Source organism: Acomys minous (genome assembly GCF_964271855.1).
Source record: "Acomys minous genome assembly, chromosome: 2".
NCBI lineage: Eukaryota > Metazoa > Chordata > Mammalia > Rodentia > Muridae > Acomys > Acomys minous.
The window spans coordinates 47,304,485-47,328,069 of record NC_140484.1 but is presented as its reverse complement, the minus strand read 5'-3'; the positions used below and the strand labels follow the sequence as shown (position 1 = coordinate 47,328,069).

The 23,585-nt window shown below is 45.7% G+C and overlaps 1 protein-coding gene across 1 annotated transcript; it reads right to left on the bottom strand.

Moving 5' to 3' along the window:
• Positions 1-2,933: 2,933 nt before the first annotated feature.
• MS4A18 (membrane spanning 4-domains A18) lies at positions 2,934-23,307 on the bottom strand. Its single transcript, XM_084762277.1, is given in 8 exon segments — positions 2,934-3,245; positions 6,209-6,334; positions 7,624-7,734; positions 15,202-15,258; positions 18,098-18,211; positions 18,968-19,258; positions 19,262-19,429; positions 23,130-23,307. Coding segments are annotated over 7 exon segments (1,029 nt in total). The 5' UTR covers positions 19,418-19,429; positions 23,130-23,307; the 3' UTR covers positions 2,934-3,071.
• Between the last annotated feature and the right edge of the window lie 278 nt (positions 23,308-23,585).

Sequence of the window (23,585 nt, the reverse complement as noted above, 5' to 3'; positions counted from 1 at the left end):
GAACCAGCCCCAAATACAGGGACAACCATTCAGCTAGTGTGTAGCACTTTGTCCTGCCCAGGGGTAGACACAGAGACTTTAGGGAGGAAGGGGAACAGGACGAGTTACTGTGGTGTGGTAGAAGGATCTGGTCTGCGGCTCCAGTGTCAGGGAACCCTATTGTATATCTACTCAGTCACTGTAGTTGAGAGAAGGGCTCCTGCCTCAGTTAGCATTAACTTGTGAGGTATCCACTGGAGAAGACGACCCAGGCAAGAGTTTAAGCCAACGGAAGCGCTCTATTACCCAGCAAGTGACTCCACTGCGTGTTTAGGACCCGAGTGCACTCCCGAGCCTTTCTCAGGGTGAGCTTTTAAGCACAAAGACTACACCCCATGTTGATACTCCTGAGCTAACAAGAGCAGTTTAGCCAGAAGTGGAACTACAGAAACCAAAAAGCAAGAAGAGTACATGTAGGGCCTTTCCCAGAACTATGGACTCGGATGGGCGAGGTCTTTGTTCTAGTTTTGTCAGGCTTATGTGCTTGTGTGCTGGGTTCTAAGGCCTGAATGGTACTTCTGTCGTGGTGTAAATAGTGCTAAGGTCTGGGGGCCTGCCACAAACTGTCCATGTAAATGGGTTAGAATCAGCTGAGAAACTGCCTCTATCAGATTAGACTGTGAAATGCCTGTGAAGGGTGGCCTTAATTGATATAGGATGCTCCAGTTAATTGCGGGAAGTGCCGTTTCCTAAGAAGGTAGTTCCGGGTGGTGGAGATGCATGCATTTTTCATCCCAACTCTAGGGAGGCAGAGGCATGTGGATCTCTGTGAAGTCAAGGCCAGCCTGGTCTGCATATAGTAAGTTCCAGGACAGTCAGGACTATATACAGAAATCCTTGAACCACCCCCGACCCCAGAAGAAGATGAAGAAGAAGAAGAAGAAGAAGAAGAAGAAGAAGAAAGAAGAAGAAGAAGGGGAAGAAGAAGAAGAAGAAGAAGAAGAAGAAGAAGAAGAAGGAGAAGGGAAATAAATAAATAAATAAATAAATAAATAAATAAATAAGAAAGATAGCTAGGTAATAAGCCAGGAAACAGCATTCCTATATGGTTCCTGCCTCCAGGTTCCTGCCTTGACTTCCCTCAGAAATGGGCCATGACCCAGGAGCTGTAAGCTGAAATAAACCCATTTCTCTATGAGGTTGTTTTGGCCATTTCTCTATGAAGTTTATTGGTGTTTGTCACAGTGACAGACTGAAAGAGAGCAGCTTTGCTTTGAGCCTCAGTTTCCTCTCGTGAGAGATGGACTGAGGATATCTAGTTATACTCTTGTTGGATGTTTGGTCTCTTAACAGTGAAGTAGAGGCACTGTTTGAATGTTCGCTGCTCACTGTCTTCCTAGCACTGTGACTATTGCACTAGAGTGCATTTGAGTGAATCAAGAACTCCATTATTAAAGATTAAGGCAATTGCAGGGCCCTCTGGTGACTAGTAATATGATGTATCACCAGAGTTGGGACTATGGGGGGCTTCAGGGTAGTGGATGCTGCAATATGGAGGTTTTGACTCTTTGTTCATTTTTTGGCCCTTCCTACCCTTCCTTATTATAAGTAGAAAAGAGATGCCCGAGGGGCTGAAGAGACAGCTGGTAAAGTGCTTGCTTTGCAAACATAAAGACCTGGGTTTGATCCATAGAGTCATGTTAAAAAGAAAATGTCAGAGCTTGGTGGTGGTGGTGCACACCTTTAATCCCAGCACCTGGGAGGCAGCAGGCAAGTTCAAGTACAGAGTGAATCCAGGACTGACAAGGTGGCACAGAGAAACCCTGTCTTGAAAAACAAGACAACACAACACAACAACAATCAGAAACAACAACAACAACAACAACAACAACAACAACAACAACAGAAAAGGTCAGGCATGATGGCACATGCCTGGTATTCTAGGCCTAGGTAGATGTGGCAGGCAGATTCCCAGGCCTCACTGGATTGCCAGCCTAGTCTACTTGGTGAGTTCCATACCAGTAAAACGTTTCTTTCTCAAGGGGTTGAGGAGAATGCCTGAGAAACAACATCTGAAATTGTTCTCTATATGCATGTATACTCACTCACACACACATACAAGCACACTCTCTCTCACACACACACACACCCTTGCACAATTATGCACTTTCATATACATCAAACACATATGCACACACATATGAAAAAAATGCTTGAACATAGGTACTTAATGAAGCAGTGCTAGGAGCAAAGGTCAGACTAGTGAAAGCAAGGCTCTTTGGTTCTGGTAGATTCTTCAGTTGGAAGCAGCCGTAGGGATCTGAAGGATCCACGGCCATGATGTTGAATGGCACCAGGAACATGGATCCTATACAGCATTTGTCCATGTCGCCCATATAGGGACTCTGGAAATGGTAGAAGAGGGGCCTGGGAAGTGATGAGGGTCTACTACAGGCTGAAAGGTCCTGTTAATCCATAGAACCCTTTCGTACAATTGAGGCAGGTGCCCCTTCATGAAGTAATAGAAGGGTTGAAGTTTGCATCTCTACCATTGCCCAACCCAGAGAGCTCTTTTTCTTGGCCTTAGGTGGGTTGCTTGCTCCATTTGCTATCTCACTCACACACCCAGGAGTGCTGGGGACACACACCAGGGTTGTCACACACCCAGGAGTGCTGGGGAGACATACCCAAGGTTGGGCAGTTCATGCCTTTGTGCTGATACTCATGTTCTGTGGGTGGGGACAGTTACTTTTCATGATTAGAGTTGAGGGAGGTGGATTAGAGGCAGAACTGACAGTTGGCCTCTACTATTATAGAATTGGCTTCTTGACAGTAAGCATACAACTGGAGAAACAGAACAACAACAACAAAAAACCCCACAACCTTGTATGCAGTTTGTTAAAGTTAAAAGACCCCTAGGGTCAGAGGGAAATTATGAATTTGAAAAGCACATTAATAACAGACCAAAGGGAAGGTTAAGAGTACAAAGGTGAAGAATGGAGGTTCGCCTTGGCCAGGGTCAAGGTCACAGGTGTTTCATGAAGAAGCAGCAGCGCTTCCTTGTCATTGAAATGGGCATTCCATTATTTCAGCTATTTCTGGGCGAGATCAGCAACATGTTCGTATGAGTGTTCAGGGGGAACATGTCTGGGGAGGGTGGGCTGCACTGGGATGTTGGTGGCACTGTCTGGGCTGGTGATGTTGACAGGTGCAGTGGTAGTGTTGACTGTGTTGCCACCAAACATGGTTGAGATCACTGCCATGTTCTGAAAGACAAAGGACAGAAAGCCGTCAGTGTCATCTGTCATGAATGTCAAGAGAGGCTGTAACTTCTTTCCCTTCCTCTTTCCAAGCCTTGGGTAGACCCTGTCTCATGTATGCTGGGCTTTGTCACATGACTTCCCTTGGCTAAGGAGACAACAATAGCAGTGAGGGTATAAGCAGAGACCTGTGAAGTTTTTGCTTACTTGGATTTGATCTTTCTTGACACTCATTGGAACAGAAAGCAGTCTGGATTGACCTGATGAATAATGAGGCCTAGTTTTTTTTCTGTGCATAGCCAGTTTGCCAACTGCCAGACTCGTGTAAGCATCTATCCAAGACCACCTAACCACTGGGTATCTCGGCAAACCAACTGTGAACCTTGGCAATCCCAGCAGATCAGAACTGGGCACAAGACCCAGAGGATCATGTGCCAAATGCCTGCTGGGTGAGCGATTACATCTTGGGATTGTATTTCTGAAGCTATCAATTGAGAAACACCATTCAAATTAAATTTTAGGCCTAACAATAAATGTCAAATTAGGGCTAGACCTGCACAGAAAAGAAGGTGTCTATACAACCCCATGCTAAGTAAGACTGTGTATGTGTGTGTGTTTTTTAAAGTGTGTGTGCACAAGTGCATGGGAGGGGGATGTGTGAATGTGTGTGCGCACATGCATATGGAGGCCAGAAATGGACTTGGTGTGTCTTTCCCAGCTGCTCTCCATTTTATTTTATTGAGACAGGATCTCTCACTGCACCTGGAGCTCACTGACTGGCTAGACTGGATGGTCAGTGAACTCTGTCTGTCTCTACCCTGCCTTCCCTGAGCCCCAGTGCTGGAGCTAGGGACACATGCTGCAGAGCCTGCCTTTTGATACGCATGCTGGCCATCTGCACTCAGGTCTTTGGGCTTGTACAGCCAGCATTTTACTGACTGGATCATGTCTCTAGTCTTTAGTGAGGCTCCTTGGCTACACTGAAAAGCTTCTAAAAATCTTATGGCCTTGGTCCCAGAGAGGCCTGATCTCAAAATAGGTGTTGGTAGATTTAGAGAGAGGTTCTATCTAGAACACAATTAATAATGAGGCTTTTGTCAAGTTGCAAAATCCATAATCTGGCACACAAACATGCCCAGAGATTTTGAGGAACCTTGTATTAGCAAAAGGACCACTGAATATGAACTGATGTTGCTCAGAGGATTGCCTATCTTTCCTAAGATGAAAAAGGAGGCCTCTTAGGAGAAAGTAAGAGTGTTGCTAGACATTAGGATGCCAGAGAAATATGGGCTAGGGAGACACATCCAGGAAGCAGCAGAAAACAATGGCAGACCCTTCCTCAAAGCTGAGCTGATTCCCAACGAACCAATCTTCTCTGCCACCAGGTGGGTAATATTACTCCTTAGGATAAATTAAACAAATAATTTATTCTGTGCATATGGATGTTTTGTTTGCATATATGACTGTACACCATATGCTTGCCTGGCCACCTGTAGAGGGCAGAAAAAGGGCACCAGATTCCATGGGTCTGGGCTTATAGACAGTTGTGAGCTGCCATGTGGATGCTGGGAATTGAACCTGGGTCCCCCAGAAGAGCAGCCAGTGTTCTTAACCACTGAGCTATATCTCCAGACTGCTCCATAGGATTTTAGAATTTTGTGGAGCAGTGACTGTCCTGAGCATTTTAGTTCTTCTCTGGTGAATGGAAGATTTACCAGATAACATTTGAGTTATCTGATTTTTGTTTCACTAGACTCTGTTGGGTATATTAGTAGAATTCGCTTTAGTTATTATTGTGATTATTTTTGAGATAGAACTTCATGTAGTCCAGGTTGGCCCTCAAACTTGACAAGTAGCCAAGGATGACCTTGAATTTCTATTCTCTTTCGTCTACCTCCAAAGTTCTGGGATTACAGATCCATTCCACCATGCCTGGTTTTTGTAGGGCTGGAGATCAACCCATGATTTCCTGTATGGCAGCTGAGCTCTCAGCATACAGTCTCAGCCCCAAAGTTGTTTTTAGTTTCTAGGTTGCTATGTCAACAAGGCTCATATTCCAAACTGGACCCTGGACTTCAAGCATGGTGATGGAATTAGATAGAATGTTTGGAATCCTGGAATGGGGATAAACATGGTTTGCTTCTTTTAGAAGTGTTAGTAACTTCATTGAAAACAACCACCACCATGACCACCACCACCACCACCACCACCACCATCACCACCATCACCACCACCTCAAATCCTCCTATTCATGCTCCTCAGGTGACTTTGTAGCTTTTCTCCTTAGAGCTGGAGCTGATCTTCTGCTCACAGGTTCTAAGTTTGGCCATGTGAGTGACTTTGGCCATAGGACATCAGCAAGAGGGCACAAGCAAGGACTAGAGTGCTTGGCTGTAAGGGATTGCAGCCAGCTGCCCTTTGAGGAAACTCGAGCTGGCGTACCTGAGGGCCAGTTAATACAGGAGCAGAAATGAACTAGCCTCAGAGAGCTGGCTACCAGCTCTCCTGAAGCCCACCTGGCAGCTGGCTGTGGATTAAGGAGTGAGTCCATCTGAGATCAATGGACGAGGGCATCATGTTCACAGGACAAAGGATTGATACTCAGAACCAAGAACCAGGTAAGTCAGTGGTTCTCCACCTTACTAATACTACAACCCTTTCATATAGTTCCCCATGTTGTGGTGGTCCCCAAGCATAAAGTTATTTTTGTTGCTACTTCATAACTGTAGTTTTGCTACTGTTAGGAATCATAATATAAATATCTGATATGCAGGATGTCTGATGTCCGACCTCTAGAACCGCTGAAGTAAATGCTTTCTGTTATAAGGTACTTGGTTTGGGGATAGTGTGTTATGCAGCAAACTTATCTGATATACCCTCTTGGTCCTCACTTCTCTCAAACTCTGGTCACCTCTTGCTAAACCTTCCTAGAGCAGGCTCTAATTCCTAGAATAAAGCCCAATACTTACCTCAAAATGAGTCCAGCAGACAGCCTGGCACCCAAAATGTGAGACCACACAGGTGAGGATGAATTCCAGGAAGGAGAAGGGGAGGAGAATACCAGAGATTGCTTTCGTATTGACTGTCTGTTCATTCTAGAGGCAGAGAGTAAATGGGGCCATTTCAGACTTCAGGGTTAACTAGATGACCGTCTTCATTAGCTCTCTTAAAGCAAACTCCATAGGCCTCCTCTGGAAGACTGGAGGCAGTGTCTGTGTGTGGTGTCTTGGTGTAGATGCTATTAGTACCTTTATGCATCTTTGCCATATCTGTTCAGTACACCCCAACTTCCACCTGTTGGCCACTGCATTTCTTTATTGTGGAATTTTATGGCCTCAGAGCGCACTTGCTGTTTGTACCAAAAACCTGGAGCTCAAACAGTTCTCCAGAAAACAGGCTTCTGTGGATGACTAGTAGGGTTGGTGTGTAAGTACTCTAGATTCCTTGCCCTGAGGTCATGTTTCCTTCCTCTCTCTCTCTAAAACCTAGTTGTTTAAAAAAAAGAAAAAAACTACTCTAATTTTGAGACTATCCCTAGCTGGTGGGCCCTAATAAGTACCCTGACTATGAACTTATATGAGGATCTGGGGGTCCTTACTGTGAGTTGGGATGTACCATTGAGGTTGGGACCATCAGTCCTACCTGCCTTAGCTTGCTTGATCCCTGTGGTCTTGCCTGAATCAGAGTTTTGAGGGCAGGACTGAGCTCAGTGTACTTCGGACTGTGGCCCTATCCACAATGGATTGTGTAGGTGGGGTTCTAGGAGAGTGCCCCCGCCTGGAATTCCAGGACTACTGGAATCCTAAGCTTTTGTTCTACACAACACTACGGGCGCGAGCATGCTCTGTGACAGAACTGCCTGTTGCCCAACAGCCCCTTTCCAGAATGACAGGCAATTCCAGTCTAAATCCCCCACGACCACAGTCTACCTCTTTGACAGTTCATCCTGTTGCCCAGGACTGGACTCCAGAGGGCAGCAACCTTGCCAGGTTCCCGCCGTGTCCTGTCAAAGCTAAATTCTGTCAACCAGATTAAGTCTTCTGGGGCCTCCGGGGAGGCTCTCCCTTTGAGGAACGGCTGCACCCCTGCTCTGCCGGGTTTCCTTGGCCTACTTGATTAGTCCTGAAGGAAGATCAGGCTACAGCTCAATGCAAGTAGCCGTATATCTACCCCAAGACCGTTTTCCTCTTCATCTCAGAGTCTTCGCTGTAGCACGGGCAACTCTGTGGTTGTCTTAGAAATTGCAGGGTTTTGGTGGAAGTTATATAATTTATGGATCATATTAGGATGGGATTCTGTGGCAATTCCTGCCTGCTCCAGAAACATTGCGTAAGCTCTTCTGGTGCTGAAGAGCCCTTTGGAATCAGTCAGTTGTAATGCTCACCTTCAGACCATCACTACTGGCAGAGGGAGCACACAGATTTACAATGATAGTGATGATACCACCCAGGGACAAGATGGAACTGACCACATTCATGCCAATGCTGCCGTTCACCGGAAGGACAAAAAGGGATGGGAATGTTAGCAAAGGTCAAAGTTCAGCATTTGGGAAGACTCGGGCAGCAGCCGGATAAAAGAGGACAGGGTAGCAAGGGGAGAGTAGGGCTGGTTGGAGCAGAAGCCTGCTAGTTTACCCTGGGGCTAGTTCAGCTTCCACCAGAGTGGCTGGATACCGCTTCTGGAGGGCTAGTCCAGGAGCAGCTTGCTTGTGGACAGATCTTGAGATCAAAGGTCCCGAAGTTCTGTTTCTTGTTCAGTGGGCAGCTTAGAGTTCTCAGGGTAAGGCCCGTGGCCTGGATACCAGGCCAAGTTCCTGGTCTTATTTGGAGGAGGTGGAAAATGAGTTTTCCACGGAGTGTTAGAGTTTAGCTCGTTTAGAATGAGATTGCTGGTGTCAGAAGGCAGGGGAGACTCTGGAGCTCCACAAGGCCGTGATGATACTGAAAGTGTTATGGCTCCTTGTTTGAGCTGCTGTACTAAGCATGGCATAAGAAGCAGGCTGATGCCAAAACCTGCTGGCAGGCAGGTCAGGTGAGATGCAGGCCTGGCAGTGCTTTACCAGGGGTCAGCACTGACTGAGTCAGCAGCCGGGAAGCAGCTGCCAAGGCAGCTCTGCCATAGCTGTCTTGACCACCTTAATCAGCAGTCAAGCCCTGGGTGCCCAGCAGTGGTTCCCAGGAATAAATGGAGTCTCAGCTGGTTATGGTGGATGAGCAAAAGAGCCCCTGCCACCCTCCCTGCCCCCCCTCGGCCCAGCATGCCAGCCAGCCTTTATTTATAAACCTTGGGTAGTAGGGAGGGGTTTGTGGGTGAATGTCTGATTTGCTAGGGCTAAGAATGGCAAGATACTTAATCTACTTACAGCAGTGCAGTACCTCTTTTACATGCAGTAACATGGGGCCCTATCACAAGAAGGAGAAAGCAGTAATTATCCTATAGCTGAGGGGATAACTTCTAGGTACTATTAAAGGTCATTTGCTGGAGGCTGAGTATCTCAGGATAGGGTGGGGTGCTTCTAGGAATTCCCTGTGCTTGCTGAAGAAGCTCCATATCAGGAAAGGGTCAGGCCTGTAATTTTCCTTGAGGGCTATGTGACACTCCTTAAGAGATCTGGGGTTACCATATCCAGTGGAGTGGAAATCCCACTGAGAAAAGAGAGATCACTAATATAAGACTGAATGCAAATGGTTATCTGGAGCAGTCAGACTTCAACGGAGCTCAGCAGAGCCCCACTGGGAGTGAGATCATGATTGTTGGTGCCTTGTCCTTCCAGGGCAGGAGCCACTCACTGTGAAAACATTAACCCCTGGCAAAGCAGCTGAGGGAAACAGTAAGACTTGGAGGGCTAGTGTGCAGGCAGGATGAGGTTGCTGGCCTGCTCTGCAGAAGGAAGAAGCTGGGACGCCAAGCTCTTCCCAAGAAGAGTTCATAAGAAAGGCAAGAACCCTCAGGCTGAGGCCCGGGCTGGAGCCTGGGGAAGACTTCCCAACGTGAGGGCTCTGCTTCACCATGGGAGATATCAACCTTTACTTGTTTAGTGCCTGTCTCTACTCAAGCTGCTTCCTGGAGTGGGATTCTGGGAAAGAAAAGAAAGATCAACATAGCACATTTGGGCTGGGTCTGGGGCAGCTTTCAGACATAGAAATTGAAGGAAAGATTTCAATTAGAAGTCAGACATCCAAGCTAGGGGGTTGGTTGTGGTGGTGGTGCAGGCCTTTAATCCCAGTACTTGGGAGGCAGATCTCTGAGCCAGCCTGGACTACAGAGGGAGTTCCGGGATAGTCAGGGCTGCACAGAGAAAAACCTGTTTCAAGAACCCAAACCAACCAACCAACTAACCAACCAACCAACAAACCAACCAACCAACCAACCAACCAAACAACCAACCAGACAAACAAAAACCGCTAGACAAACAACCAAATCAAACTAAATCGAATAAAACACTCAGACACCTGAGCAAGATGGAGTTGGAAGAGGCCCTGAAATGTCACACACCTTACTTGGTAAGGGCATTGGGCTTTCCTGAGGGTACGGGCAATGTTTGGCCAATCTTGTTGGGACATATTAGGTTAGTTGATGTTGGGGAGCCAAAGGGGTGCTCCTTTTGTAAAGTAGAAATTTGCCTTGCAGACTGGGGATTAGGAGTCAGGACTTGCTTTAGTAAATAACCTGCTCTTCATTTACTACTTTCCCTAAGAGACAGAAGCCATGGAGAGGAAGTCAGGGAAAGGAGGGCTCAGGACCAGCTCTGTGTTTATGCTGAGGCTCCTTAAGGTTGCCGAACATATCAAAAAATGAGCAGGCTCTTCTCTGGCTCATGACATGAGGAACACCTCTCCGAAAGTGACAGGGGACAGAGAGATTTATGTTTTATAGTTAGGGCTATAATTATTCCAGGCATACTTGTTTGGGTCATGCTAATGAAAAAAGTGGAAAATACCTCAGGGAGATGGCTGAAATACATGCTCATCTTCATCTAGGCCAGGCCCGGCTTTCTACTTAATGCAAAACACCCCCAGGTTAGTGCACAGCAAAATTTTATGACTTTTCAAATTGCTAAGTGTGTTTTGTTTGTTTGTTTGTTTTGTTATGAGACATGGTTCATCATGTAGCAGAGGCAAATTCAATGTTTTGGAACTAGAGAATTCTGGACTCTGTCCATACTCTGTGTGATTTGAAGCGAATTACATACCGTGTCACATACTCACTGTGTGCTTTGAGGCAAAGCCTGACCTTTCTCTTATGACAAGAGACAAGACAAAGTTTTCTCCCATCTTGCCTCAGCTGGAGGAATTTTTAATGTAATCTGAAGCTGAACCCCCATCCCCTTTTCTGATCACAACATGAACGGTCCTTTGGGAAAGCACCCAAACACATTCTAGAAACTCAAGGTCAAAATGCCTACCTAACTGCATAATTTTGGCTTCTGTTAAACTGCTGGCTTGCTTTACTTCCTCCTGTAACTGCCAACCAGGATGTAGTTTTCTGTGTTTTTTGCCTTTAAAAGCTTCCTGTGAAAGGTGCTGGAAGCTGTTCTGTGAGAAGTGTTTCTTCCCAGGTAGTCACCTCACGGCTTAATGCAGACAGTCAACTTGGATTTTGGTTGTGCTGGGTGGTCTTTGGGTTTCTACCTGGTAACATTTGAAGAACCCATTGAGATTTTTACAAGGCTCTCACCAGTTTGATCAACTCTAGGTCTTGTCACAGGCTGTGGGACACAGTAGGCACAGACGTCCTCCTAGAGGTTACAAACCTGAGGTGTTCCAGTGCTCCAGGAGAGATCTTGGTGTTTGCAGTGGTTAAGATCCTCTGCTACTCCTGTCTAAATTTCCTTCAGTAAGAGTCATCTAGTGCCAGGTGTGGTGGCGCACACCTTTAATTCCAGCACTTGGGAGGCAGAGGCAGGCAGACTGCTGTGAGTTTGAGGCCGGCCTGGTCTATAAAGTAAGTTTAGGACAGCCGACATAACACAGACAAACCCTGTCTTGAAAAACTAAAAAGAGTTGTCTAGTTTGTTACCTCTGGAGGTAACTCTGGTTAAGAGGCCTTCTGTTTTGAAGAGAGAGAGAGAGAGAGAGAGAGAGAGAGAGAGAGAGAGAGAGAGAGAGAGAGAGAGAGAGAGAGAGAGAGACTAGATCTGGTCGCTGATCCAATGTCTGGGATCCATGTGAGGTCGCTGGACTTCCTTGGTCTTTTCAGGTGTATGGATGTGTGGTGGCCATCCCTGGTTATCTTTACTAGGTATCTCTCTGTGTACCTATGTGTTTCTGTCAGTTCTGTTTTCCTGTATTGACCAGTGCTTTATCTGGTGTGAGAAACCCCCTGGTTTAACACCTGTACCCTCTTGTTGGGGACCCAAATCTTTTTGGAAACCCCCAAACCTCTGCTTGTCCCACTCTTTGAGTGTTCTCTTGTTTTGTTTTTTTCACCTCAGTCTATGTGTAGAGGTGTGTGTGTGTGTGTGTGTGTGTGTGTGTGTGTTTTGTGTGTCATCCAGGGCCTTTGCCATCTGAGCAGGATACACACGGGGAAGGAGACAGTTCTCCAAGCTGTGAACCCCTCCCACCCCCTTTTCTACCTGCTCTAAGCAGCCTTATAGAAGGGGAAAAGATCCTTGCCTGAACCTGGTAGGAAAAGAAGAAGTTCCACTCCTTGCTTTTTTATGATTTATGCTCCTTTCAATCAGTGAGCCTTATAATCAGAAAGTTCAAAATCTACTATGCTCTGAAAAAAGTAGATAAGTTGCCCCCAGGTAAGATGAGAACATTGCTACCAGACAACGCAGCCCAGATAGAACAGATTTTCCCTTCTGTCAAACACAGGTCAAAGAGATTTTAAACAAATGTCACTAGGTCTTTTTCTAGAAAGATTAAAGACAGCTGCTAAAAAAGGATTGCATTTGTCACCCAGTTGGCCTCAGATATTAGAGATAAGTTATAAAAGTTAGAAAAATGTAAAGGTTGGGGCTAGAGAGATGGCTCAGAGGTTAAGAGCAAGCGTTGCCTGCTCTTCCAGAGGCCCTGAGTTCTTTTTTTAAAATTTTTTTATTTTTATTTTTTAATTTTTTTTCTCCTTTATTAATTTATTCTTGTTACATCTCAATGGTTATCCCATCCCTTGTATCCTCCCCTTTTTCCCTCCCTCCCATTTTCCCCTTATTCCCCTCCCCTATGACTGTTCCTGAGGGGGATTACCTCCCCCTGTATATGTTCATAAGGTATCAAGTCTCTTCTTGGTAACCTGCTGTCCTTCCTCTGAGTGCCACCAGGTCTCCCCCTCCAGGGGACATGGTCAAAGATGAGGCACCAGAGTATGTGAGAAAGTCATATCCCACTCTCCACTCTACTGTGGAGAGTGTTCTGTCCATTGTCTAGATCTGGGTAGGGGTTTAAGGTTTACCGCCTGTATTGTCCTTGGCTGGTGCCTTAGTTTGAGCGGGACCCCCGAGCCCAAATCTGCCTATCATAATGTTCTACTTGTAGGTTTCTAGGACCCTCTGGATCCTTCTACTTTGCCATTCTCCCATGTTTCTTTCATCTAGAGTCCCACTAGAATGTCCTCCCCTCTGTCTCAGTTTCCTGGTAAGTGAAGGCTTTCGTGGGACCTGCCCCTTGGGCTAATATGCAGATATAAGTGAGTATATACCATTTGAGTTTTTCTGCTTCTGGGTTAACTCACTCATTATGATCATTTCTAGCTACATCTGACAAAGGTCTAAGATCCAAAATATATAAAGAACTCAAGAAATTAAACACAACCAAACCAAATAACCCAATTGAGAAATGGGGCTTGGAACTAAACAGAATTCTCAACAGAGGAATATCAAATGGCTGAGAAACACTTAAAGAAATGCTCAACCTCCTTAATCATCAGGGAAATGCAAATCAAAACAACTCTGAGATTCCATCTTACACCCATCAGAATGGCTAAGATAAAAAATTCAAGCGACACCACATGCTGGCAAGGATGTGGGGAGAGAGGAACACTCCTTCATTGCTGGTGGGAATGCAAACTAGTACAGCCACTTTGGAAATCTATCTGGTGCTATCTCAGAAAAATGGGAATAGGGCTTCCTCAAGACCCAGCTATTCCACTCCTTGGAATATACCCAGAAGATGCTCCAGCACACAACAAGAAAATTTGCTCAACCATGTTCATAGCAGCCTTATTCATAATAGCCAGAACATGGAAACAGCCTAAGTGTCCCTCAGTAGAAGAATGGATAAAGAAACTGTGGTACATATACACTATGGAATACTATTCAGCTATTAAAAACAAGGAATTCCCGAAATTTGTGGATAAATGGAGGCCCTGAGTTCTATTCCCAACCACCGCATGGTGGCTTACAACTATCCATAATGAGATCTGGTGCCCTCTTCTGGCATGCAGGAGTACATGCAGGCAAAGCATAAATAAATCTAAAAAAAATTGTAAAGGTGTAAGTAGTCTCAGTTTGCTGGAAGTAAATTGAGACGTGTTTAACAACAGAAAGGTCTTGTGAGATGCGACTTTTTGCATAAAATGAAAGCCATCGTCACTTTCTCTGATGAGGAGACACAGTTAGACTTACAGATAGCCAGCACAACGCTGGTGTCCTGCTCTCTGTCAGAAGAATGTCTTTCCCCCAATCAGAAGATACAGCTGGACTATCTCTCAGATTTATGACAAAGATTCCCAGAGGTGTGGGCAGGAGCTCGCCTTCTAGGACTGACTCTACACCAAGTCACTATAATTATTCAACTAAGCAGTTCAACTTTCCCCGTCCAGAGTAAACAATACCCAGTGACCCTGAAAACAAACAAACAAACAAAAAGGAAATTTCAGTCCATTATCGCCTGGCTTATAGAGACAAGCATCCTGGTGCATTACACCAGAAACTCACAAATCCACAAATCCATCACACTCAGGTCAAGAAAGCAGAGGCCACTGATTGATAACAATGCCACATGGACTATCTCAAGACTACGAGCCATTTAAAATTAAGGTTTCATTGGCTGTGACCCTTGTCTTCCCTGCCCCTTTATGCCTTCCTGAATCTTGTGCATAGAGTTATGGTTCAATTCCCACTTCTCTCAGGCCCGGACCTGGGAACTGAGGAGGAAAATGGATACAGGGGAGGTGATAGCTAGACTAGAAACACAAATTCCATCTTGACTATTGCTTGCTGATACCTACTTATTGGGAAAAAAAAAGAAAGAAAGCTGTGAAAAAATTGGGCGTGTGAAACAGATTGGATTAACAGTGCGGCCCTGCACTTTAAGTTGCATGGCTGATTATGTAAAACAAAGGACTTCTTCAGCCAAATTAATGGTCCTTAGGGACAACTACACCTCTTTAGAGTAGGATGAGTTCACAATTGACTCACTCACTGAGACAAGCGGTGAATGTGACAGGGAAAACTTTTCTTCATCTTGTCTCAGCTGGAGGCTTCTTAGGTGTAATCTTAAACTGACCCCCTCTCCTTTCTACTCCTGCTATGAAAAATCCTATGTGAGAGCACCCAACCCTGTGCTCAAATCCCAGGTTGAAATTCCCTAGCTAACTGCTGTACTTGGCATCTGTTAAACTGCTGGCTTGCTTTACTACCCCCTGCAAAGGCCAACCAAGATGTAGCTTTCTGTGTTCTTTGTCTTTAAAAGCTCCCTGTAAGGTGTGCTGGAGGCTGCTATCTGCAAAGTGTTTCTTCCCAGGCAGTCACTTGCTGGCTTAATGCAGACAGTCAACTTGGACTTTGGTTGTCCTGAAAGGTGTTTGGGTCTCTACTCTGAAATACTGTGCCTCAGTTTCTCCTCTACAACATGGGAGAACAAAACACAATGGAGTTTTGAGGATCAGGTGGAGAACAGTGTGTAAACAACCTGAGCCTAGTGCCAGACCATGGGGTTACTGCAAGACCTCCCTGCCCAAGTGTGGGACAATTTTAAGACTCATAGATTGTCAAAGAAATGGCATAGTGACTTACCATGCAACTGTTGGCATCCTTTTCAGCCCAGACTGAGAGAGCTCCAGAGATGATAAACTATGTAGACATTAAAAAAATGAATGTTATTAAATTACAAATCTTGTTTCTCAGACATGTAAATCTGTGTGCTCAACATTGCTGCTGTACCAAACTTTAAGTACTACGTATTGTGGCACTCAGATACCTCAGGTCATGTAGGTTTCCCTAAGTCAGTGGTTCTCAACCTTCCTAATGCTACAACCCTTTAATACAGTTCCTCATTTTGTGGTGATCCCACACCATAAAATTACTTTATTGCTATTTTATAACTCTACTTTTCTACTGTTATGAATCCTAGTATAAATATGTGTAAAGACCAATGTGTGTTGTATCTAGACTGGATAATATAAATATATAAATATGTGTAAAGACCAATGTGTGTTGTATCTAGACTGGGCAACCTGGCATGTTTTTTTTGATGGTCTCCTCAAGTTTCCAAACTAATTCACTGCTGACACTGTCTAATCCTTGACCATGGTCTTATCCTGGAAAGTTAGGGGCAGGGTAGTATAGTGGTCATAGTACTGAGGCTGGGAGAGAGGAAATTGGGGCTCCTGTTTCATATCTGCTACTAAGTCATCTTTCCCTGCTCCTAGACTAGCCCGATAGTCCTAATGAGGTCCCTGTTCTCACCCAGTTGATCACTGAATTACTGTTGAAGCTGTTTCTCCCTCATCTGTAAAGCGGCCATTGTGGCAACCATAGTTCCTTCTTACAGCATTTTACTCTATACTGCCAAGGAGCGAACCCAAGGCCGTGTACACGCTGGGCAAATGCTTGACCACTGAACCATATCCTTAGCCCTGTATTTCTCTCTTGTAAGGATCACTGAGACCGAAACACTTCTAGATGGCTAAGTGTATTGAGTTCGTACAGTCAGAAGGGAGCTCTGAAGTGGATGACCTGAAATCTTAAAACAATAAGTTCCTCCTACATCATTGAGTTTGGGGGACAAAAACCTAAAACTTAGATGACACCCAGTAACTCAGGAGTGGGGCATCAAAGTAGTGTGATATGACAAGAGGATGAGATAAAATTGAATATGGTTTAACAGCGTCTTTTCAGCAGACGATACGAGAGCGTATGGAGAAATCCTAACAGATCTGCAAGTCACTAGAATTAATGAGAAATCATAGTTATTTCTCCAGATATTTCTCCAGTGTGCAGGTGTTATCTGTTTAGCTGGTGTGGTGGTACAGAGGGAGAGGAAACTCTCTCGGGGAGTAGTCTGCAAGTTTTGCAAATAACTCAGGAGATGTAGTTTTTTGGGAGTTCTCATTCATGTGTGGGTGAGCTTTCAAGTGACACAGCTGCCTGGATATGTCAGAAAAACAAACAAACAAACAAACAAACAAACAAAAAAACCAAACAAACCCAAGATCCCAATTAGCCGATTCCTCAATAAGCCCAGAAAATTAACCCATCTCAGTAGGCGTGATCTCAGTGTTCACCCAGCCGCTCCCTGGGGCTTTCCTGTTGTTGGAAGTAACCCCTCACTTTTCCTGGCAACCCAGGCTTGAAGGCTCGGCTTTCTTTCTGTTTTTTAAAAATCTTTCTATATTAGAACTCCTCTTAAACTCATCCTTTACTGCCTGTGAATTTCATTCAGATTTTCCAGGTAAGGAGTCACTAACCCAGTTTTTTTGTTTTTGTTTTTGTGATGTTTTGCGTGACCCTGAATGACCTGCATCCTCAAGAGACTGTCCGTCTGGACGAACCTTGTTTCTTCTATCCCTTTGCTTTCAAATACACAGCTCTGTGCTTGCCAATGTCTGCCATCTGCTGGTGAGGTCTCTGCAGGGTACAGGAAGGCCTTTCTCAGGACTGTTTACCCACAATAGTCAATTTCCTATCACCAAATGGTTAAATGACTTGCTTAATTAATTCCTGAAAAGTTTGCAGTTGCTTTCATGGGTGGGAAGTAGATGCTGTGTATAGCATGAAACGTGTATAGCATGAAACTGTGGACTCCGATTAACATATATTAGGATATTAAAACTATGTAAAAATAAAAAGGATTAAGATTGCTTTGGGAGCTGGGCATGGTGGCGCATGCCTTTAACCCCAGCACTCGAGAAGCAGAGGCAGGCGGATCTCTGTGAGTTTGAGGTCAGCCTGGTCTACAAAGCAAGTCAGGACAACCAGGGCTACACAGAGAAACCCTGTCTCAAAAAACCAAAAAAAGAAAGAAAAAGAAAAAAAATTGCTCTGGGTGTCTATGCTAGAGGAAGCAAAAGGCTGAAGCTTGGTACTGGCCGGAGGAAAAACTTGCTTCCTAGGAGATTCCACACATCTCTGTCACCTTGTCAGCTCACTTTGCAGGACAGACTGGAGCTGAGGCCATGGTGGGCCAGTGACAGATAGGACTGTACCTTGACCCTGACTGCTTATTTATATAAGGGTACTTACTTACCCTTACCCTTTACTTAAACCTAAACCCTAAGGTAGATTTGGGGGAGGCAGCTCTGGGCCTCTTTATTTGTTCCTCTTCTCACTGTGGTCACAGTGAATAAATCATCTTTCTTCTCTTTTTTTTTTTTTTTGACCTGTTTCTTCAGTTGGTCTATTAGGGATGGGTTCTGGAGCCTGGCTTGTTCATGCTGCATAGCCTAGGCTCTGACCCGAAAAGCTCTGGTAATAATATGGTGATGAATGTTTGCAGCCAAAAGTTCTTTATAGTCAGGAGGTGAAGTTGCCAGGGCGGGGATATCTGAGCTCTTCAGCCCTTGGCAGCCTGCAGACTTCTAAGCTGTAAGGGTTCTATGACTGGGAATGGAGTCCAAGCGTCATTTCACGCCCCCACCCCCCAGTTCTCCTCTGACGATTTAGAAAAGAGGCCATATGACCTTGTACTCACAGACAGTCCTCCCCAGACCAGGTACCCTGATAAGCCCAGCACAGAAAGCGTCAGGTATAGTTGAGGGTTGAATGCAGAGAATAAATGGAACAGACCAATGAGGATCTGGATGGCCTGCAGAAAGACCAGAGAGAAAACTGGTGAGAGCGCCGAGCTGGGCTGTGAGCTGCTGAGCTGCACTTTGCCATCCTGGCTGTACTCCAGAGCTACTTGAGGTATGAATGGTATTGGGGTTCACCTAGACCAACATGCAGACCATACCCACACCTCTGGGTGGAGTCCGTTCCAGGTGTGCTTTAAAGTTCCACAGGTGACACCAATGTGTACCCTGAGTAGTGAAAAGTTGGGTTTGAACTTGGATTCTCAAATGCTTTTAAATAGTTGGCCACCAGAATCAACAAGCATTTCACCAGTACTAGTTAACAGGATAAAAAGCCTAACACAGAGTTACAATGCCTATGTAACATCACTGTTGTTTATCTTCCCACCTAAACTCTAGTCTTCCTTGGTGCTTGGGACCAACGTTTGGATTCCTGATAGACAGTCTTTAGTATAAGACGTGGCTCAGATACATTTGGGATACAAACTATGCTCTGGTAATTCAATATTAAATATTAATAATCGTTCAACACTCTAGGAAACCTGGGCCACTCACCCAGGTCAATGGTCTTTCTAGTGAAACTTCTGCTGAAAGAGATGGCTGCTCAGTGAACTGGGAGGGGGGGGGGCTGAGGATTGCAGAGTGGGCCTGCCATTTGCGGCGTTATCCTAGCCCTAGTCTTAAGGAGCTGAGACCCTCCTTTGCCCTCTGACCCCATCTAAGGTACCAGAGGTAGGCTTACAAGGCTGAAGAGATGACATCATACTCACCCCTAATGTTCTGACCTCTTCATTTATGAATTTCTTAGGATCAAACTCAGGAAAGGACATAAAGGACATGTTCCACTGGAGAGAGCCTGGGGTCCGTGTGGGCCCAGGGACAGTGTTCAGGGGATTCTGAGGGTCTCCAGGCAGGATCTGGGCACTCGTTATTTCTGGTGAGCACTGGATGGCTCCTGGTGGAGTCTGCACACCAGCCCTTCCTGCCGGATACTGGAGGCCGGCGGGCTGAGCCTGCAGGGCTGTCGCTCCAGCTGGAGTCTGGATCACAATGTGTGGGCTCTATAAGTTTGCACTCCCTGGGTTGTACTGGAGCATGGTTGCTGAGGCTGGGTAGGTGGCCTTTTCCAAAGGCTTCTCCTGGCTTCCAGAGACCACGGCATATGTATGCTGGACATTGCCTGGGACAGTAACAGCAGGCACATTCTCCTGTTTGCTCATGATGTACAGCTGCTACAAACACACACAATACAATTTCCACAGAAAAACCAATACTTTTTCTTACTCCTTATATCTAGCATTGTCTTTACTGAAATGCAGGCCTGCTACACAAGATAAGTGTCTGGTTTTCTGGAGTCCACGTTCTTTCTCGGGATACAATATTTAGATTAGCTGGGGATACTTAAAAAAAAACTAGATCTCTTAAAATTATTTAATTTAATTTATTATGTGTATGGGTATTTTGCCTTCACGTATGTCTGTGTACCAGGTGTCTGAAGAGGCTAAGGTGTTGGATTCCCTGGAAAAGGAGTTACAGATGGTTGTGAGCTGCCATATGGGTGCTGGGAATTGAACCATGTGGACACTTTTTCATTTATATTTCTTTTTTTTTTTTATCTTTAAAGACAGGTTTTTCTGTGTAGCTTTCTCTGCCCTGGACTTGTAGACCAGGCTGGCCTTGAACTCACAGAAATCCGCCTGTCGCAGTCTCCCTGAGTGCTGGGATTAAAGATGTGTGCCACCACGCCTGGTTCCTATTCATCTATATTTTAACTGCTATTTCTAGGGTACTGGAGGGTCTGAAGTGGGCTAACTCTTAACCACACATGGCTCCCATCTTCAGTGTCTGAGGCTGCTGGAAGAGAATAACATGACTGTGGTCCCAACTTGACTTCTGATAACGTAGATCTGGAGGATGTCTTAAGTTTTCTATGCCAATGAGGAAAGATGCTTAGAGTCAGGCAGGCAGCCTCCTTAGCACATTAAAGATAAAGGCAGAAGTATTTTCCATTCAGACGAGGAAAAAAAACCCTTTTTCCCCCCACTTTTGTTTAGTCTTATTGCATGCAGATTGTGTACTCCTTGTTGGCAGGATGTCAGATGCTATGGCACAAAATAATGTGAACTGGATTCCAGCGTTATGCACTCAGGAAGCTTTCTGGCCTCTCTAGATGACAAATACAAAGTAAATCCATTCCAGTGCTCTATGGTGGCAGCAGGTGCCAGAGGGAGGCTGATGCAACTTGACCCTGGTGCTGGCTGATAGACCGGCCCTAGCCATCTAGATAATGAAGCCATAGGCAAGGCAGCATCGGGTCTAGAGGTCAGACAGCCCTGGGTTTGTTTTAATTTTAGTTTTTATGGCCCACAGGTGCAAGAGCACTAGCTGTTTCCTGTCTGTGAAAGGCGAACACGGACAGCACCTTCCTTGGAGACCTCATTTCCAGCACAGGAAAGCACTCTTTTTTTTTTCTTTTCTCCTTTATTAATTTATTTTTGTTACATCTCGATGGTTATTCCATCCCTTGTATCCTCCCATTCTTCCCTTCCTCCCATTTTCCCCTTATTTCCCTCCCCTATGACTGTTCCTGAGGAGGATTACCTCCCCCTGTATATGTTCATAGGGTATCAAGTCTCTTCTTGGTAACCTGCTGTTCTTCCTCTGAGTGCCACCAGGTCTCCCCCTCCAGAGGACATGGTCAAAGGTGAGGCACCAGAGTATGTGAGAAAGTAATATCCCACTCTCTACTCTACTGTGGAGAGTGTTCTGTCCATTGTCTAGATCTGGGTGGGGGTTTAAGGTTTACCGCCTGTATTGTCCTTGGTTGGTGCCTTAGTTTGAGCGGGCAGGAAAGCACTCTTAGCTCTCCCTTTGTTGAAGGGTGGCAGTTATCTGTAACAGAAAGGCGATTCCCGCCACCCCCAGACTCTAAGCTATTTTATTTCCAATACTAAGTCAAGCGGATCTTAAAGTGGGGTCTCTAGTTCAGCAGTGGTGAAAATCTTAGCTCACTCTCCAGACTGGCTCAGTTTGGCTTCTAATGTGCCTCCTAGGTGGTTCTGATGCTGGCAAAGTTTGAGACCCCGTAGCACAGAAAGACTTCCCACCCTGTATTTACTTGGTGGTTTCACGTCTCCCTGAATCCAAACAGTTAAAAACATAGAACTTCAGAAAATACCCAGTTTTTTTCCTTGTTTTAAGACCACACTGGTTCCTGAGGCCTTTTGCAATTTTCCTTGTCTGTAAGAAAAAGGACCTGGCAGGGCTGGTGGGTGTAGGTTGGTGGGCAAAGTGCTTGCCTTGTGCGCACAAAACCCTGGGTTCTAACCCTGGCACCAAATAAACTGGGTGTGGCTGCACACGCTCAGGGGCCCAGCACTTGGGAGGGGAAAACAGGATCGATGAAAACAGAAGTTCAAGGTCATCATCCTCTGCTATGCAGCGATAGTGAGGCCAACCTGGGGTACATGAGACTTTGTCTTGAAGCTAAAAACCAGGAAAAACAACAATAGCAACAAAGAACCTGTCAAGTAGGGGCTCCTCGGGAGTCTGAGGCAGGAGAATTGCAAATTCAAGGCTTACTTATATTACAGAGCAATTTTAAGACATAGGGCCACTTAATAAAACCCTTGTCTCAAAACTAAAACTAAGTAAAAGCCAAAGGGCCTGGGAACGCAGCTTGGTGGTAGAGCACTGCTCAATGCACAGGAGGCCCTGGACCCAATCCTCAGCACCTGATAGAAAGTGAACAAGAGAAACACCTGTCATTGGTCCAACACCTGACAGCCAAGGACTTCCCAATGATGCCTCTCTTATTTCCGTGTTCCCCGTGCTCCATTAAGCCCCTTGGGGGACCAAGGCTCCAGGGAGGATGACTAATTGTACAGCTCACAGGAGTAGACTTGGAAGCCAGGTGTAATTCCATGCCACTGTGTTTTTAACTTCTACAGAGGAATGCTGTGCCTGTTGGGTGGTACTGTAGCAATTATAGCAACTATAGATGTTTATGTCTCACAGGCTTACAGATATGAAGCAATGCCTCCAGCCATGTACCATTAAGATAATGAGGCTAGCTAACCTGAGCATAGTCATACAGGAAATGCTGAAGCTGAGGTTTGTTTTTGAGAGAGGGTCTCATGTAGCCCAGGCTATCCTTGAACTTGTTATATAGCTAAGGATTCTCCTGCCTATACCTCCCAAGTGTTGGGTTTATAGTCATACACCACCATGCCCAATTTGTGTGGAGCTGAGGGTGTGCGTGTCAAACCCAGGGCTCTGTGCACTTTAGGCAGACATTCTATTGTTGGAACTGCAGCCTGAAACTGAGATCCAAACGGTTTGGATGGAACATCTGTCTGCCTCTCACTTTCAAGAGAAATTGCTATGCTGAATGCTACCTTCTTCTCCATGCCATAGCCTCTTCCTTTTCCCCCCTTTGTTGTTCAAGGGCAACATCACTGCAAACATGGTGCTTGACACAGGCGGCTGATCCCTGGGCTGGGTTCCAGAGGATCTGATAGGACCATAGGAGGTTGTTCTTTCCCACCAGTTCTTGGCCGAGGTTGGTAAACGAACCTGGCCACAATGCATTTACCAGATGGACTCAGGGAGCAGTCATCCAGAAAGACACCCCTCCCGCTCTCTCCCGCCGTGGGTGTCCAGCCTTCTGTCCTGGGACAGCTTGCTCCAGCAGAGTGAGAAATTGCTCCATGAGCCTGTCCTGACTCTTTAGCAGCCTGCCAGGTGGCTGAGCAGTAGTCTCCAAAGTTGGGTTATTGTCAGCTCATACCATGCTCGATGTATGTTTATAGGGGGACCCCTGACTCTTTCAGCTCCCAGGGGATGTTCCCAAGGCCTGTCCAGGTCGTGGGGCCCTCTTGATAGGGTCTAAGTTCTGTCAAGACTCCGTGAAGGAATTCCCAGACGTCTTACCTTGAGTCCTGGCAAGCCTGTCTCCTTCTTTCGGCCTTCACGGTTTCTGCAGCTGCTGTGGGAATTTCTCACAAGGGAAGAACTATTAGGTTTCTCTTCCAAGTTCCAAAGTCCTCCTTGAAGTTTCACCAAAGGCCAATGAGCCAATGAAAATGTCAGCTCCCACCTAGAAGTTATCTGGCCCCTCGGAGTATTTGCGACCCTGTGTAGAAGATGATGCTGTGGGGACTTTCCTTCCCAAGTGTGCCTTTGAGAACATGTCACGTGCAGAATGTCAGGATGTGATTGCACTTGGAGATAGGAACCTTAAAAAAGGAGTTAAGTTAAAATGAAGTTAGGCCACCATGGGACCTAAACCAGTAGGAGTGGTGTACTTAGTGTACTTATTTAAAAAATATCAGATCTATGTCAGGCCAGCAGCCATGAGTCCAAGGCATGCTGTGTGCCTAGGAATGT